Consider the following 18,898-nt stretch of genomic DNA (forward strand, 5'->3'; position numbering starts at 1 on the left):
TTCAAAATTGGATTGCAAAGGGTTAATCACTGATCGTTCAATGTTTCACATAGAAATGTGAAAATACTGAAGGATAAGTGAACAAGAGATGCACAAGACGTTCACATCAAGTTGAACTGCACAATGTTTTTTGTCGCACCCCGTCCATGCTAGCAAAATCATTGGTTTGGAATGTAAAAATGTATATAGTGTGATCATTTTTAGTATATAATATTAGAAAGTTATATTTTAGGGTCCCACTTTAGGGTTTATGGCCTCTGGCATATGGTATCAACTACCTGATGAAGTCACTAGCTCGGGCGAAAGAGAATCGTGAGATTCTTGGCCCATGAAAGAGGGTCATAAGAACGTCCCATTTAAGTTTATTGTATATTTTCATTGTAAATCCTTTCCATGTAATTAAAAAAAACCAAAGGAAAACAAAAAACACAGACCTTCAATCTGACATTTATTATACTTAAGCCATACACTGACTGACATTAAAGAAAATGACATTTTACATAATTTGCTGCTTGGAAAAAGAATTTCTAAATACAAGGTTTAAGTCATATTAAAATCTTCCTTCTACACCCAGTTCTGCTATTGCCAAGCTGCCAATGTTCTTATGTATTGAGCTGACTTCTGCCTGTGTCAGAGTATGCTCCGGGTGTCGATATTTAATTCGGTAGCAATGACTGACTCTCTTGGTCCTGGAAGAGAAAGGAAATCAAGAAGAAAATACATGAGGACAAATGTTCAACATTTCATCTATACTGAAAAACAGTAAATTGCTAAGACCCTGGTGCTGAGCCTACATACAGTACATACTTCTGTCATGTATATAGGCACTAAAGACTATATACTGTATACTGAAGGCTCTGTGCCGGCACCTTGCTCATACATATGGGAATTGTGTGTAAGCAATATATACTGTATCTTAGCTTTAAATAGCTGCAGAGTTACAATCCAAAAACACACTTATAGGTTAACTGGCGTCGTATGAAATTGGCCCAAGTGTGTGTGAGATGGGTAGATAGATTATGAGTTCTATTGAAATGATGTGAATGCTAACAAAATTTCTGCTGCAAGTTTACACACAATATTTTGTACTCATAAATATAATCATATCATATAAAAACTACAGAGCTCCTTTAATCCCTTAAGGACCAAGCGCTGTAAACATATGGTGCTTGGTCCTGGGATTTAATCCCAGGAGATATCAAAACTACACCTCAGGATTAAAGCCAACTGTTAGTCACAGCTGAGAACCTGGAGGAGAAGGGAGAAGGGGTCTTTAACCGCTTCTGCCTTCTCCTATCCCGGGTACATAGCGCTATGTACTAGGAAGTGAAAGTAGAAGTGTTTCTTCCACTACCCGAGCTGACGATCATGTGTACGCTGGGTGCTCCCTGTCACAGCAGAGCTGCAGGGTCCTAGCAGACCCTAATCAGCTCTGCCAGTGACTACTGTCCCTACAGGTGGATGTTTTCCCTGTAACTGGGGCTCCTATAGATGCGGCTCCTATGGATGCCCCAGCTACAGTGGAAAAGTGTGTAATAAGTAAAAATGCAATGTGAATAACCCCTCAAAGGTCTTATATGACATCATGGGGAACATAGATGGTAAAAAAAAAAGTTACAAAAATAAGTTTAAAAAATTACAGAATAAAATAAAAATATATACATAATAAAAGAAAATGACCCAAAGCCGACTCCAACCAAAACTGTCGCCGTATGCGCCCTGTAATCCGAAACCATACATATTATATATCAAAATGTCCAAAGCAAAATGAGGAACCCATTCCCATAGTATATAAAAAAAAACTGGAAAAAAAAACAGTGAAAAAAGATAAAAAATAGCCCTATATGTCACAGAAAAAAATGCAGCAAAAATAATTTTGGTAGCTGGAGGAAAAAAAATAGGGCAGTAAAACCAGCACATGGGTAGAATCCCTAAAAAGTGTCAGGTCCTTAAAGGGGTTGTCCCGCGCCGAAACGGGGTTTTTTTTTTTTCAACCCCCCCCCCCCGTTCGGCGCGAGACAACCCCGATGCAGGGACCTAAAGAAAGCTTACCGGAGCGCTTACCTGAATCCCCGCGCTCCGGTGACTTCTATACTTACCGGTGAAGATGGCCGCCGGGATCCTCTTCCTCCGTGGACCGCAGCTCTTCTGTGCGGTCCATTGCCGATTCCAGCCTCCTGATTGGCTGGAATCGGCACGTGACGGGGCGGAGCTACACGGAGCCGGCATCCTGCACGAGAGGCTCCATAGAAGAAAGCAGAAGACCCGGACTGCGCAAGCGCGGCTAATTTGGGCATCAGAGGCCGAAAATTAGTCCGAAACCATGGAGACGAGGACGCCAGCAACGGAGCAGGTAAGTATAAAACTTTTTATAACTTCTGTATGGCTCATAATTAATGCACAATGTATATTACAAAGTGCATTAATATGGCCATACAGAAGTGTATAGACCCACTTGCTGCCGCGGGACAACCCCTTTAAGGTACAAAACAGCCACAAAACAGCCTAGTCCCGAAGAGGCTAATGAAGTACGCCTCACTTTAAAGAGTAGATATACTTCTTATAAGACCAACATGAAAAGCCAATGATTTGCCTAGAACAGTGGCGTAGAACTTTTCTGGTCCGAGGGCGACATTGTCATACTGAACTGCTTTCAAGGGCCGGAAAGGTATTCCCATCTGAGACATTTATGGTATATCCTAAGTATATGCCATAGTAAATTGAAGTAAGTTCCACTTCCAGCATTCCCACCTGTTTGGAGAATGGAGGTCACAGTCCCCCCAATCAACACTCCAGATAGAAGGACACAATGCATGCATATCTTTCTATGGTAGATGATGGATGTTGAGGTAACAGCCTGGCAAGTCTTATGACACTGCAGGCTGCAGGGAGCCTGGTCACATGTTGTGCAGCCCTGGCCTAGAACAAAGGATTGTTCCCATCACACAAATATATAGTACCGACACTTTGTGATCGGTGGGCATCTGACTGGTAGGACCCACCCCGATCCTCAGAATAAAGGGGCCCCAGTGTTGTTGTACCACTGGGTCCTTTTCACAGCAGTGATCCAAGCCACCTGTTCCGCAGAGAACTGCAGCTTCACTCCATTAAAATGGATGAGTCTGTGCTGCAGTTCCCTCCAATGCTGAAGCAAACTTTTATCTGCAGTTGGTATAGTTTTTTTTCAAGTTTTTAGGCAAGTTCCAAACAAGTGTTGTTTTTAGTGGAATGAAGGATACTGCAATGCTCATTAAATACGAGGGTTACATTTGTAAAGCTAATTTCTAAGCTTTTGTTAATTAATGAATAAATAATTTAACATTAAGTTAATCATTACAGTTCATTAACTTGTTCATCAATGAAGCAATTACATGAAGGCCTTTTTAAATAAACAATTTCTACATTATGTATGTTTCTGGGTTTTGCAGTAATCAATTGGGGAAAGAAGGCAAAAGTTTAGTCGAAAGGATATATTTCTATTTTTTCCCAATGAAGTTTATGAGATGATCAAACTTTTAGGCAAAGGCAGATGGAGAGACAGATGGAAGTCAATATCCATTAACCTGCTCAATTTGTGTTGGGAGCTAATTATTTAGTCCACTTTTGTGACAATGTGCATCATGTTACTATTTTTAATCATAATTTAGTTCCAAATTTTAGACCAGTCAACAATGGGCATCGCCTAAAAGATAGGAAATGTTTTATCAACTTTCCATACTACAGTTGTTAAGACATGGACTTTCTTCATACTTGCACATACAGAAAAAAAAAACATTTTTGCATTAGGTAATATAGATCTAAGTAAAAATAAAGCATAAGGGCACTGTTCAGACTAGCCCCAAATACGATATTCATGGTCCCTGATCTAGTAAAACTTCTAAATCTAATCCTTTGAAAAACAGTGCACAGAGGGGGTTGTCTCACCAAGATAATGAATTAGGGCATATGGATATTTTAGAGGGGACTGCACTCAAAGTAACAAAGACTCTCACTGTGGCAGACCCAGCCTGTCCTTATAATACATTCACTTGAATGGCCACCATGTAACATCCAGATGGGTGCAACTTCCATAAGTAATAACAGCTAATCTTTGGCCAGCTTCTTTCCTAAAATGGTTTTCAAAGTGAGACAAGAAAATAACTGTCTAGATTTAGGCTCCATTAATATGATTGTAAAATAACTCAATGCACTAGCCTTACATTAACTACCAAGCGCAGGATCGGATTATGTCATGTTTAGTTAGAAAAGTTTTTCCCCAAAGAAAAATTTCAGGGGGAAAAGGTACTTTGGATATTAAATGGGGCTCAACTGCCATATGAAACGCAGCTCACAGATAGGTAAAGGTAAAGTCCCCTGGTGCAAGCCCCGAGTCATGACTGACTCTTAGGGTGATGTCACATCGGGACGATTTCTTGGCAGACTGTTTTTGCGGGGTGGTTTGTCATTGCCATCCCCAGTCATCTTTTACCCCCCAGTAAGCTGGGTACTCATTTTACCAACCTCGGAAGGATGGAAGGCTAAGTCAACCTTGAGCCGGCTACCTGAACAATGTGAGGATTGAACCAACCTTCAGGTCATGAGCCAGAGTTTAGGACTGCATTTCTGTTACCTTAACACTCTGCACCACTTGAGGCTCTTCCAATCACAGATAATCCCTTTACAAATATTGGTACATGAGGGCTGAACCCATCTGGGTCCCGCTGACAGGGCTATTTCTGAAAATTTGACACAATAGACATGTATATATACCTTATAAGTCGGCTATAGTTGCACCTTACTACATATTAATGTGATCTGTATGCCAATTTGATTATACAGGGCAGCAATATCACAAAGGTACACTTTTATTGTGCCCCACTGACAACAAGGCTATTGTCGTGGCTTGTCGGTCATGACAACATTGTGGAATGGTGGCCTCAACACAGGTAAAGACCAGTTGCCTTGTAAAGCAGGTCAAGGGTTAATGTACCACGCGCAGAGTCTGCTGGTGCTGTCTGCCTTTGCTGCATGGATGCATGCTAGATTAGTCATGCCTAGGAGTAGGGTGGAGGTGTGGTTTCTATTAACTCTGCCAGTTTTAAGGTTCAGAGTGGCTATATATTCTCACCCCTCCTGGTTATCAGTGCTGCTTATTCCGTTCCATGGTGGAGTCCTTGGGGTTTGGAGCTCTTTCATGCTGGGTGTATTGTGACCCGCAGATAAGTTGCTGTGGGTTCCTTTTCAGCTGTTTTCCTGCTGCTCATTTCTGTTTTGCTTCGTGGTGTCAGTTCATCTCTCCAAGGGTGCCTAAAGGGACAATCAGGACCCAGAAAAAAGACCGTTGGCCACCTTTTATAAAGGCGATGACTCTGCTTTAGGCAGGGACCCGTCACCTCCTTGCTAGTATGTCTCCGTCACCTAGCATCCATGCTGAGCATGGTGCTTGTAAGCCGCACGGACGTGACAGCTATATTTGGCCATGTCTGTTAGGCAGCCCTAACTGTTGCATCCTATTCTAAATGTAGACAATACAGAGGCTACTGCTAAATATATCTGCTCACCTGGACATGTTCAGCAGGACAGAACTAAAAAGATCAATGTTCCAGATCTATGAAGAGTCTTCGTGAGCTGTTGGCATTGATCTCTTTCAGGTATTTCCTGCTGGTTGTCTGTAAGTCAGTATCTGCTACTTCTAATGTGTCATGCTAAAATATTTCTATTGATTGTACAGCACACCCTGTAGCTAAACATATTGACTTGCTCTACTTGGCTGACCTCTTTGACCATGCATAATTTTCATTCGTAATTTTTTCCAATGGTTTTTTTTTTTTTGCAAGAAAACTGTGAATTTGAGGAAATTTATATAGAGTTGGAGGTATGCATCAAATACCTGACATGGCTAGGGCTTTGCTGACTCTGATGTTTGATTGTATGTTGAAAATATGTCAAGGGAGTGGTCCAAAAAAGAGATCATTGAATAGCATAAACAAAGAAAAGGATACAAAAAGATAGCAAACCACTGAATGTACTTAGAGATACAGTTGGAAGCATAGTTCACAAGTTGAAAATTAAAGGAATACTGGTTAAACTACCTGGACATGGCTCCAGATTCCTGAGGGGTCAGCTGGCCAAAAACCCTCGAGTGACTGAAAAAAACCTGCAACAAGATTTGGTGGCGGCAGGCACTGAGGTTTCTCATTGTACAATAAGGTACATACTAAATAAAGAAGGTCTTTATGCCCAAACTGCAAGACGTTCACCTCTACTGAAGTAAAAGCATAAAAAGTTGGCTCTAATATACTCAAAATCATGTAAAAAAGCCACAGACGTTTTGGAATTCTGTTCTGTGGAGAGAGGAAAGAAAATTGGAACTTTTTGGGCCTCTGGATCAGAGATATGTCTAGAGGAGGAAGAATGAAGCCTATGATGAAAAGAACACCCTCCTAACAGTGGAAGATGGTGATGGGTCAGTGATCCTTTGCTTCTTGGTGATGGGTCAGTGATCCCTTGCTTCTTGGTGATGGGTCAGTGATCCTTTGCTTCTTGGTGATGGGTCAGTGATCCCTTGCTTCTTGGTGATGGGTCAGCGATCCTTTGCTTCTTGGTGATGGGTCAGTGATCCTTTGCTTCTTCTGACACTGGAAACCTTGGAGGGCAAGATGGATTCAATCAACTATCAGGACATCCTAGGAGAAAACATCATGAAGCTTGGGCTGAAGCTTGGGCATCTCTGGCCCTTCCAACAAGACAATGATCCCAAGCATACGTCAAAATGTACCAAGGCTTGGTTTCAGAAGAAGTGGCTGATACACTTGTCTGACTTGAACCCCATAGAAAATCTTTGGTGGGATTTGAATAAAGTGGTTGCAGCATGCAAGCCCAAAAATATTAGTGAACTAGAGGCCATTGTCCATGAGGAATAGGCTAAAATTGCTCAGAAACACTGTAAGAAGCTGGTGTCTATGTACTGTATCACATTTGCAGTAGGTCATATTGACAATAGGGTGCACTCCTAAGTACCAAAGACAGTTGTCATGAACGGAGTGGAATAATTCTGAGACTGCGTAGCCACTAAAAGTGGCACTCGTTCAGTCGTTCTCACTTATGCAGAGAATGTGTACAACTAAATGATTTCTCGTTTGAACAAGCCAGCGATGTATCTGCCGGTATAGACCACCTGCATGAGTGAACGAGATAACTCTGACATTGCTCGCTTGTTCAAACGATAAATTGGCAGATTTAATCAGACCCTTAAACGCAGTTTGAAATGCCCAATTTATTTAAGCAATTTTTTATAAAATAAATTAAAATTTTCTATACATTTGCTCACCTCCCCCCCCCCCCCCCCTTATCACCCTTTTCTTTGGCTTCCGCATCCACCTTCACCCTCTGACAATCTCCACATTAGAACCACAATGCCACCTTATATTTTCAACTTGATTGGATCATTCATTGATGTTTTGTTTTTCTCATTTTTTTTTGTTCCTGATTTCTGATGTTTTGATTACACTAAAGTACAAACGGATCAAGACAAGCTAAGTTATAATAGATCAGAGGAATTATAAAAAACAGTCTTCAGACAGAGTCTACAATGTTCTGTTGTGGCTTAAGAACTCCAGTTATTCTAGTTTAGATTCCTGCACAGATCAAATCTGTTATACTGAGTAGCGTCTGATGTTATTGACATTGGGCTTGATTGTATCGAGTCTATTCAGGACAGTCTCTGTCTCAGTGAAAATGTCAAAATCTGCCACTAATGGATCCATTCTTTCCCATGGTGTTTGTAATATGTCCATTATGTCTGTGTCACTTGTGTCTGTATTGGCATCCATCTGCATCGGTTTTTGTTGCTTGTCTGTTCTTTTTCTTCTTCTTTATACTTAGAACACATGGGCAGCTTTTACATCTGCACTCGTAGGCTCCAATTTACTGCTCCATTTGGGGAGCAAGAAAGGGGAATCCCCAGGCCGAATGGCTCGATCTTATGACGGAACCAAACAGCTCTGAACGGACCTCGTTGACTATAGTGGGATCCATTCACTTTTTGCCAGAAGAAAAAGTGCTGCATGCTGTGTTTTTTTTCCCATGATTTTGTGCCGGGTTTGTGATGGAACCTCTGACCGCAAGTTCCAGCGCAGATGTGGAACCACTAAAGATGAGTGAATCTTCTCGGTTCGGATGTTTTTGAACACGAGCACCGCTTTTTCTGAGTAACTCACTACTCGGACAAAAAGATTCGGGGGGCGCCGGGGGTGAGCGGGGGGTTGCAGAGGGGAGTGGGGGGGGGGGGGAGAGACCTCCCCCCTATTCCCCACTGCTACCCACTGCTCCACCATGCCGCCCCCCACATCTTTTCGTCCGAGTAGTGAGTTACTTAGAAAAAGCGGTGCTCGAGTTCAAAAATACCCGAACCGAGTAGGTTCGCTCATCTCTAGAAACCACCCATACAAATCCCATGGCTTCATCGTTTGCCGGTTAATTATATATTATGGCAATTTTATAGGATTGTTGTAGCTCAGAGTGTAACCCAATTAAATAGATAATCAGCAGCATAGACAAGTGCTTTAGAAAAAAAATGCATCTGACCTGATGCTCCTTTATTCCTCCACATATGAACAACGTTCCTACCAGCACTGGGGTCTTTTTCAGCTTGAAAAAGACCCCAGTGCTGGTTGAAACGTTGCATATGCCAGCAGGAATAAAGGAGCATCAGGTCGGATGCATTTTTTCTAAGGCACTTGTCTATGCTGCTCATTATCTACTTTATTGGATGAAGCTTTGAGGATTTTTGGAGTCAAGTCCTGTTTATGAGCTCTACATGCTATACACCTTCCACTGAAGTGGTTGATTGGGAAGTGCTGCTGACTCCACTAACTTCTTGAGTAGCTCAGAGTGTAGTCAGTTCATTCATTCTAACTTGTCCAATTCCACTTATTACTTTTTAATCCTCTCTGAATTGAGAAATAAAACAGCCAATCACACAATGTGAATGATACAAAACATATATAGACTTTACAGTACATCAGAGAACAAGAGCATTACAGCCATTTTTCATTATCGTTATTCCCACCTTCCTAAGGGCTTATTCACAGAAGCGTATATTGGACACCGTTTTCACGGCCATTGGAGTCCAATGCATCAGATCACATGGGCGTATTCCCATGGCGTAAAAGCTCCTGGCTGGCCAATATAGCGCCGGGCAGGAAAGATGGTCCTGGAACTATCTTTGTGCCCGGAATCCGTCAGCCAGTGCAAAGGCTCCTACGGAAGCCAATGACAGTGGCCGGAGAAGGGAGGTGGGAGGGAGTTTAGCAGCGTGATTGCTAAAATCCCTCCCCCATCTCTCCTACCCTCTGGCTGTTTGCAATGGGAGGGGGCGAGTGCTTAGCTCCGCCCGTCCCGCTCACTCCTACTGCAAACAGCCGGAGGGAAGGAAAGAGGAGGTGAGCTGGTGAGGGAGAGGAAAGGGGATGCAACGGCATTGCCGCCTTGGCGTCTATGCACCGTGCCCGTGACATCTAAATCTAACGTTTGTGTGCCCGTTCACGCGTTTTTACAGCTCGAGAGCCATAAAGCATTCGTATTCTTTCTTTGGCATGCATGGGAAGCAGTATGTGGGCTTGTTTTTTTGTGTGACAAATTGCATTTTTTTTAACAGTACCAATTAAAGTACTATATGATTTATCAAAAATTTTTTACAAAATTTAAGTGGACTGGAATGAAAAAACTTGCAATCACTGAGAAATAAAAATGAGTCCATTAAACTATTCCATCCAAAATAAACAGACACAAACAAAAGACCACACTGGTCTCTGATGGACAAGTCCATGGTTCTTTTTGGAGATTCAGACGGAACCAATAGAAGTAGTCAAAGATGGGAAGTGAATGCAGCCTCAGCTGTATCTAGTGCGGTAAATCATCTAATATTGTGCCACATAATGAGAATAAGAATGGTAAGTGCCTAACATGTCAGTAATTTGATGTCTCATTATCCAACATGTGCAATCACAAAAATATAATGCAAAGAACCTTAAGCTGGAGGTCATAGCACAGCAAGGTATAACAGCAAAATAACATATCCTAAAACAAGGTCTGTGCCTGCTATTCTAGAACCTTTCCATAACTAGGAGTCTCTGTTTTACTGCTTACAGCAACATTTCACCTTTTGGAATGCTGCAATCTAAAGGGGATTTTTTTTCGTAATTGTCCAATCTATTTTAAAATGTTTTGTTTCTTTTTTTACAGGAAACATAAGACTTTTTTTTTAATGAAGCGAACTTTGTAGGTCTGATTTTCTACCCTTTCTATATCTTCTGATATCCCCATAATCGGACTCCCATTGGTGCTCTCCAAGTTTGGATATCTTGAAGACCAGTATATGAAAATTCTCATTTGCACACCGGGATTTTGGATGTACCAGAGCACCCTACACCAAGGGTGACTCTGTTACGCCGTGTGAGTCCACTTATTGGCATTTTTTTCCCGTGAACGATTCTACTATTCCACCATTCCTTGGGACGCTCCCTATTGATTTGAAATAGAGGAAAGGACAGTTTTTTTGTCCTTCTCTGGGCCCAGTTCACTAGGTCCAGTTACTAGACTATTATAGAACAAGCACAAAAATGTGACGGCAAGTCAAGTACTGACCCAAGTTACCTGACTAATGTCAAATAGGCACTAAGGATGGTGCTGATTATTTCAGATCCCTATCACAGTACAAGACTGGTTTGCAGGAACAAAAAGAAAGGTGCAGGAAGAAAATATGCGACCAAAAATGGAACTCAAAAATTAAAAAAAAAAAAATGAATGGCTGTGATTGGTGCATGCAGCGCTGGCTTTGACTGGCTGACTCCTCCGCTGCTCAGCCAATCAGAGCAATCTTTTGCTGGAGGTCTGGTCTTCAAACCCTGTCACTAGCAAAAGATGCTCTATCAGCGATGACTGGAAGCCTGCGGGAGGGACCCGGATGGTGCCTGCTAGGTAAGTATTGATTTTTTTTTTTTAGCTAGTGCTAGCGCTTGCGTTTAGCACTGTCAAAAACGTGGTACGTCGTTGTGTTACATTTTTAGCAGCGCTGAAACTGATTTACATTAATTTCAATAGATAGAATATGCATCGCTGTCAAAGCGCAGCATTGAAGGCACTGCATGTTGAAGCTTGTGTGAACAGCCCCATTGAACTGAATGTGAACATCGTATAGGGTTTAGTGCATCGCCTGTGTGAGGTAGGCCTATTAGTCCTGCACTTCTTGCACGATGAAATAACTTTTTTTATACACGTCCCTCCTTTTGTGAGTTGATGGCCCACTGTTTTTTGGTGTTTGTTATGTCAATGTTCATATCTGTTTTAATTGATTGTTTAATAAAGATAGAATTATCTATTTATACGGTCAAGCACTTCTGCTTTTTTGGTGTATACTGTGTGCAGGAAGGGGTTAAAATGATATAATATGTCCAAATTAAAATTCCATATAGGGTAATATATTTGTGTCCAGAATGAAAGCCTATTACAGCTTGCCAGACTAATGTGAAGTTTTATTTGACAGCTCTCTACAAAACCATACAAACAATAAAGGATCTCTACTTGCTTCTATTTTTATATATCTCATTTCAGGATTGTGAAAGCAACTGGAGGCACTGAAAAGTTTGTACTTTTACTTGTATTAGACATTTTATTACTCAGAAAGTTAGGTACTTCATGCCTATCACTCCAATCACAATAACTACTTGGGCAACTGAGATATATATTAGCTAGAATTTCGTAAAAAATCTTTCCTCTGAGTGGCCGTTAGTTGGGTCTTTAATTGTCTTTGCTGGTTTCTGCACATTTTTCTTTCCATCCTTCTTGGGTAGGTCAGCTTGTCTTCTGCATCCCCCGCTCGGAGCGCTCAGTTGCATTACAGCTGGGTGTTCCGATCGGGGAACAGCTGGATGTAGAAGACAAGTGGCCACGCTTGTCTTCTGCATCCCCCGCTCAGAGCGCAAGATAATCGCTCAACGTTTGAGCGATCACCTTGCCCTGTAAAAGCACACAACGATTATCACTCAAAAATCGCTCAAAAGATTTTTTGAGCAATAATCGTTGTGTCTAAACCACGCTTAAAAGGAAGTACAGTCTGCTTGAAGACAAGGAGGATGAAATTCCCCACTAATAAGAAATACTACAAAGATACATATATTCAAATGTTCTACTGATTTATTAACAAAAATATAAAATCGCGGGTGCTCTTTAAAAATAGTCTGTGGGCTCTTCTGACATGTCTAACCAAATAATAAAAAAGGCTAAATGCTCAAAAACCAACATAGAAAAGGACTTCAGGATTTTAGTTAACTGTAACCTTAACTGGAGCAACCAGTGTCAGGCAGCTGCTGCCAAGGCAAATAGGATCATGCGGTGCATCAAAAGAGGTTTAGGGGCACATGATGAGAACATTGTTCTTCCTCTTCACAAGTCACTGGTCAGACCACACATGGAATATTTTATACAGTTTTGGGCACCGGTACTCAAGAAGAGCATATAAGATCTTGAGCGGATACAAAGGGGGGCAACTAAAGTAATAAATGGAATGGGTGGACTACAATAGCCAGAGAGGTTATCAAAATTGGGATTATTCAGTTAAGAATAAAGATGGCCAAGTGGCAATTTAATATCTCTGTATACATATATCAGGGGACAATACAGAGATCTCTCCCATCATCTATTTATACCCAGGACTGTAACAAGGGGGCGCTCTAATAACTATGTATAAATATATCAGGGGACAATACAGAGATCTCTCCCATCATCTATTTATACCCAGGACTGTAACAAGAGGGCATCCTCTTCCTGAGGATGTGATGATGGTGAGGTCGATAAAAGAGTATAAGCGGGCCCGGACGCCTTTCCTGAGTACAACAGTACTACATGTTCTAGTCACTGATTACTTCATAAGAGTCAGTGATCTGGGGATTATTCCAATTGCCAGATTTGAAGTTGGGAAGCAATTCTTTCCCCTAAATGAGCAAAATTGGCCTCTACCTCATTGGGGTCTTTTGCCTTTCTCTGGATCAATATTGGTTGGGGGGTGGGGGGTGGTAATAGCCAGAATTTGGCCCAATGTCCACGGGCTGATTTGATTTGTGGAATCGGCGAGTGGCACCCGTGTGTGAGATTGGGTGTCCGCATTTCATTTAACACCTGCAGATTTGTTTTTATTTGACTTGCGTATGCCACGCGTAAATAATAAATCGCAGCATGCTCAATTTTAACGCAGATTATGCGCGGATGTGCTCCATTGTGCTTACGATCCGCAGTGCATTTGCAAATACATTTGCGGATTCACAGCGGATTTGAAAGTTAAAATCAATTAGGGAATGGAGAAAAGGCTGGGAGGTAGGGTGGCGGATTTTTTTTTGTGATGAAAAAAACGCAATCTACGATCTTCCGCAAGCAATAAAATATCAATTTAATGATGACCAGCAGTGCATCCGCTGCGGAAATCTGCATGAAAAATCAGTGTGTGCCGTAGACATGAAGCCTAATAGATGGACATTAGAGATGAGCGAGTATACTCGCTAAGGCACATTACTCGAGCGAGTAGTGCCTTAGCCGAGTATCTCCCCGCTCGTCTCTAAAGATTCGGGGGCCGGCGGGGGGCGGCGAGCGGCGGGGGAGAGCGGGGAGGTATGGAGGAGAGATCTCTCTCTCCCCCCGGCTCCCCGCTGCAACTCACCTGTCACCCCCGCCGGCCCCCGAATCTTTAGAGACGAGCAGGGAGATACTCGGCTAAGGCACTACTCGCTCGAGTAATGGACATATGTCTTTTTTTGGCCTAACATACTATGTTCCTATATTCATACTAATTTTGTTATCTGCCAGCATCTTGTCCAATAACTGACTAACCATCTATTTCAGTATATTACCCTGTACAAATTCTAGGTGCTCATTTTAACTCACAGGACTTTGGGATATTTATGCGCCGTCTATATCCCCTTACGTTATCCATAATGTATGTCCCAGGGGTTGTTTCCCTGGAGTCGTTTTGTCTAAATGCAGCCAATGACCAAACAACGAATGATGAAATGTTCATTTTTTGTTTCTCGTTCATTTTAAAACAAGCATAAAAATCATCGTTGGTTCGTTCACTTATTGCTCAGTTTAAATAGCACTCACTTATAGTTCTCACTTATACAGAGAATGTGAACAACTTAACGATGTCTTGTTTGAACGAACAAACGATGTATCTGCCGGTATAAACAGGCTGCGCGAGCTAAACAACATTCGCTTGTTCAAACAAGAAATTGACTTCTTTTAAGGGATCTTTAGAATAAAAACCAACAAACATATCTAAAGTTGGGTTTACACGGGACGAATGTTGGGCAAACGATGCCCAACACTCGTCCTTGTGTGTCCTCGCTCCCGTGCTCCTACACGGGAGCTAGTAGTGCTGGCTCACTCACAGAGCGGCCAGCAGGGGGGCAGGCAGGCTGCAGAAGATGTCCCTCCTCTCGCTCCCCCACCCCTCTCCATTGACATAACACAGCGGCCGTTCAATACTGAACAGCCACTATTTACACTGAACGATGAGCTCATTACCTATCGTTTATGTTGCATAAAGCTGCTCGATTATCATTCAGTGTAAATAGCAGCCGTTCAGTACTGAATGGCCATTGTGTTATGACAATGAATAGGGGCTGGGGAGCAAAAGAGAGAAATCTCCTGCAGCCTCCCCGCTGAGAGCTAACAATACTAGCTCCCGTGCAGGTGCACAGGAGCTAGTATGTGCGGGGACGAGTGTCGGCCATTAAATCATTCTATAACAATGGGCTCCACTTAGTTAACATAAATGCACAATGTCATATGCCTGAGAAGGGTGCCAATACTTTACCCCCAGACATAGTGTTTGCATGGTGGGCAGCAAGGAGCAAACACCTTGACAAACGTTTCACTGTCAGGACTGGTTTGTCATTAGACGGTAATGATTAAAACTCAGAGGCATAAAAAGTGCAAAAATACTCTACATGTATGTGTAGCACAAATCGCCGATGTAACACCCCTACTCGGAGAATGTGCGCATGTACACGTGTTTGTAAACAAGGGAAGGTGACCGGGAGCAAAGGGACATTGCGTCACCATGGCTGTTTTACTACATTTTTTAATTTCTCGTGAAATAACAATTCTAGAGCATCTTTTCCTAGAATCCTGCATTGTGCCATTCCTCTGTTATCTTCTGAAAATCAGTAAATAAATTGACAACTGGGTGTTACCATCCCCTCCTGTCTCTACATAATTTGACACTATCCAATCAGTGCTGACAGTGTCAAATTGAGTAGGGCCACACCCCATTCACGAAATAAATGTGAAGGTCCAATTGTGAATTTAGACCACGTCTGTTATCTTTTAGTTCTTCTGTTCTGTGATTGAACGGAAGATCAAAAAAAACGGCATGCCATTTTCACAAAATGACAGAAATCAGCAACACCCAACAGTATCCACTGACTATACCGGGTTACGTCCAATTCCCAACATGGCTGCCATGTATTTACCATAAAATAAAGCAGCATGCTGTGCCTTTTTGTCAGCACTTATGCCAGAATGAAAGAACGGAAGTGTGAATAGAGCCTTATCCAAACATTTCTAGAAGAAATAACGTAGGAATGGCACAAGACAGAGTTTAAAAAAAAAACATTCTAGTGGATTATTCAGTATTTCCTGGAAAAAAGGTGAATTATTATAACAACTCTATGCTCTCTAAAGTAGAGACTCTAATGGGCTTCCGTTTTTTTAGGGATTTCCATTTCTAAGCATAGCAAATGTTCTGTTGTGTAGGACTCGGGACTGCCCCTATCAATTTACCATATATACTCGAGCATAAGTCAAGTTTTTCAGCAGATTTTTTTATACTAAGTAAGCGCTGTGATTGGATCGAGCGCCAGCCAATTACAGCCGGCGCTCGATCATTCACAGACATTCAGTGAATGACATAATTGAATGGCTGTGATTGGTTTATTGAGCGCCGGCTGCGATTGGTTAGCACTTGATCCAATCACAGCGCTTACTTACACAGTGCTGATGGTGGGGGAATTCAAAGCCGAGCAGGGAGAAGTCAGCGGGGTGGATTCTCAAGCAGCCTGCCGCATCGCCGGGGAGACCATCGCGCCGGGGACACAGACGCCGGCACGGAGGTGAGTATTGCAGCTTCATTTAACCTAGTATATACTCGAGTAAAGCTAGGCTTCTACTCAAATCAATAAGTTTTACTAGTTTTTTGTGCTAGTTTTTTGTGCTAAAACATATTGACTCGGCTTATACTCGGGTCGGCTAATACTCAAGTATATGCAGTACATTTATCTCAAACCAATAGATCTACCTTAAACGCCAAAAATGTTAAGACTTAAGATATCATTATATGCTTCAACAAGTGAAAACTTGTTTCAAAATCATTTATTTATTTGGTTTAGAGTGAACAATCTCCTTGTAAGTTCCCTGAGCGCTGTGATATTGACAAAAAGATCTTTCAGGAAACCTATAATTCCAGCCCTTTAGACCCCCAGCTATAAATCTAATTTGTTCTGAACAGAATTTAGCCCATTTTTGCCTTTAGTGACAAATCCCAGACGCAAATAGTGAGGTTTTCCTTCAGTGAGACTGACTTTGGACCTTGGAGAATGTCTGTTCCCGGGAACCAACTTCTTTCTTTATGAAAAATGAGAAACTGATATTAAAAGCATAAATAAAGTCCTGTTTTTTGCGAGCCATTCTCTGGAAAACCTACGTAACACAGAGACATTCTGAGCTAAAAAGTTAAAGGGGTTGTCTTGCGAAAGCAAGTGGGGTTCAGCACTTCTGTATGGCCATATTAATGCACTTTGTAATATACATCGTGCATTAAATATGAGCCATACAGAAGTTATTCACTTACCTTCCCTGCGCTGGCGTCCCCGTCTCCATGGCTCCATCTAACTTCAGCGTCTAATCGCCCGATTAGACGCGCTTGCGCAGAAGGGTCTTCTGCCTTCGGCTCGGTTTGGCAGCAGCGGCGTTCTGGCTCCGCCCCCTTCTACGGGTCATCGCGTAGCTCCGCCCCGTCACGTGTGCCGATTCCAGACAATCAGGAGGCTGGAATCGGCACACATGATGGGGCGGAGCTATGCGATGACGCGTAGAAGGGGGCGGAGCCAGAACGCCGCTGCTGCCGGGCAGACCCGAAGGCAGAAGACCCTTCTGCGCAAGCGCGTCTAATCGGGCGATTAGACGCTGAAGTTAGACGGAGCCATGGAGACGGGGACGCCAGCGCAGGGAAGGTAAGTGAATAACTTCTGTATGGCTCATATTTAATGCACGATGTATATTACAAAGTGCATTAATATGGCCACACAGAAGTGCTGAACCCCACTTGCTTTCGCGAGACAACCCCTTTAAGTAAACACTCCAGAAGGGATCTCAACTCGGACTTGGACTTTATATACAAGTTGAGGATCTCTTGGACTGTATGGACTTTCACTCCCAGCTTGCAGTCCTATCTTAAGTATAAATAGCTGGATCTCTGCCGACACTGCTACAGTCAATTGTAATTATTATTTTTGAATTCTGTATCTGTTATGATGATGATGATTATCCGTTCAGTCGCATTCGACCTTGGTCACTTCATTGATCAATGTTCTCCACGCATTTCTGTCTTTCACGGCTTCTTTCAATTCCGCGATTGACATGTTGGTGGTGGCCTTGATTGTATCTAGCCATCTTGTTCTTTGTCGTCCTGATCTTCTCTTTCCACTGACTTTGCCAAGCATCAGTATTTTGCCCTCTATTGATATTTTCGGTTTGACTGGATCTAATACGGCCTTGTTCATTGTCATGGCGGTCCAAGGTATCCGCAGCATTGTCCTCCAGCACCAGAGTTCAAATGCATCAATTTTCCTTCTGTCTGTTTTTCTGAGCGTCCAACTTTCGCAACCATACATCATTATGGGAAAGACGATTGTATTGACTAGTCTGGTTTTTGTTGCAATATTAATATCCTTGCTTTTCCAGATCTTTTCCATTTCTTGTATTGCATTCCTACCAGGTGTGATCCGTCTCTTGATCTCAGGTCCAGATTGCCTATAGCAATTGATTTTGGATCCAAGGAAGAGGAAATCTCGGAGCGTTTCGACTTCTTCGTTGTTAATTTTTATGTTCACTGTACCGTTGCCTACCGCGGTCATGACCTTCGTTTTCTTGCTGTTGAGATATACCGGTAGTCTCATGTGTTCGTTTTCCTTTTGCACTTGTTGGATAAGGTATCCCAGGTCCCTTTTACTTTCCGCAAGCAGGGTGGTGTCATCTGCATATTGAACGTTGTTGACATTTCTGACACTGATTTTGACTCCGATTTCTAATTCATCCTAGTTGCATCGCCTCATGATCATTTCTGCATACAGATTGAAAAAGACTGGTAATAGAATGCAGCCTTGCCGTATGCCTTTCTCGATTCCGAACCGATCCATAAGCTGTCCCGACTGTTGCTTCTTGGTTGTTGTAAAGTGACCTTAAAAGCTGTTCAATATGTTCTGGGATGCCCATTTGCTTCAGACACTTCCAAAGCTTGTCATGTTCAACAAAGTCAAATGCCTTGCTGTAGTTGATGAAACACATGCACTCATCCTTTTGATACTCCGGGGTCTTCTCCATGATCCAGCGCAGGTTCGCGACTTGGTCTCTGGTTGCACATACTTTGTGGAAGCCAGCTTGAACATCCCCATTCAACAATTGTCGCAATGCATTTTTGTATGATCTTTAGAAGAATTTTGCTCACGTGAGGTATGAGAGCGATGGGGCGGTAATTGGATCTTTCTTGAGCATCACCTTTTTTCGGAAGTGTGATGAAGACAGATCTTGTCCAGTCTTTGGGCCATGATTTGGAGCTCCAGATCTTTTGACATAGCTCGGTTAGGATCTT

General features: G+C 42.4%; 1 protein-coding gene across 1 annotated transcript in view; it reads right to left on the reverse strand.

The window, feature by feature from the left end:
* Positions 1-431: 431 nt before the first annotated feature.
* The window catches only part of FARS2 (phenylalanyl-tRNA synthetase 2, mitochondrial), a 270,252-nt gene continuing 251,785 nt past the window's right edge, over positions 432-18,898 (reverse strand). The window contains exon 8 of the mRNA XM_066579301.1: positions 432-689. Within this exon, the coding sequence (XP_066435398.1) occupies positions 551-689 (139 nt within the window). The 3' untranslated portion in view covers positions 432-550. The remainder of the gene's footprint in view (positions 690-18,898) is intronic.

The sequence above is a fragment of the Eleutherodactylus coqui genome, chromosome 9 (assembly GCF_035609145.1).
Source record: "Eleutherodactylus coqui strain aEleCoq1 chromosome 9, aEleCoq1.hap1, whole genome shotgun sequence".
Lineage (NCBI taxonomy): Eukaryota > Metazoa > Chordata > Amphibia > Anura > Eleutherodactylidae > Eleutherodactylus > Eleutherodactylus coqui.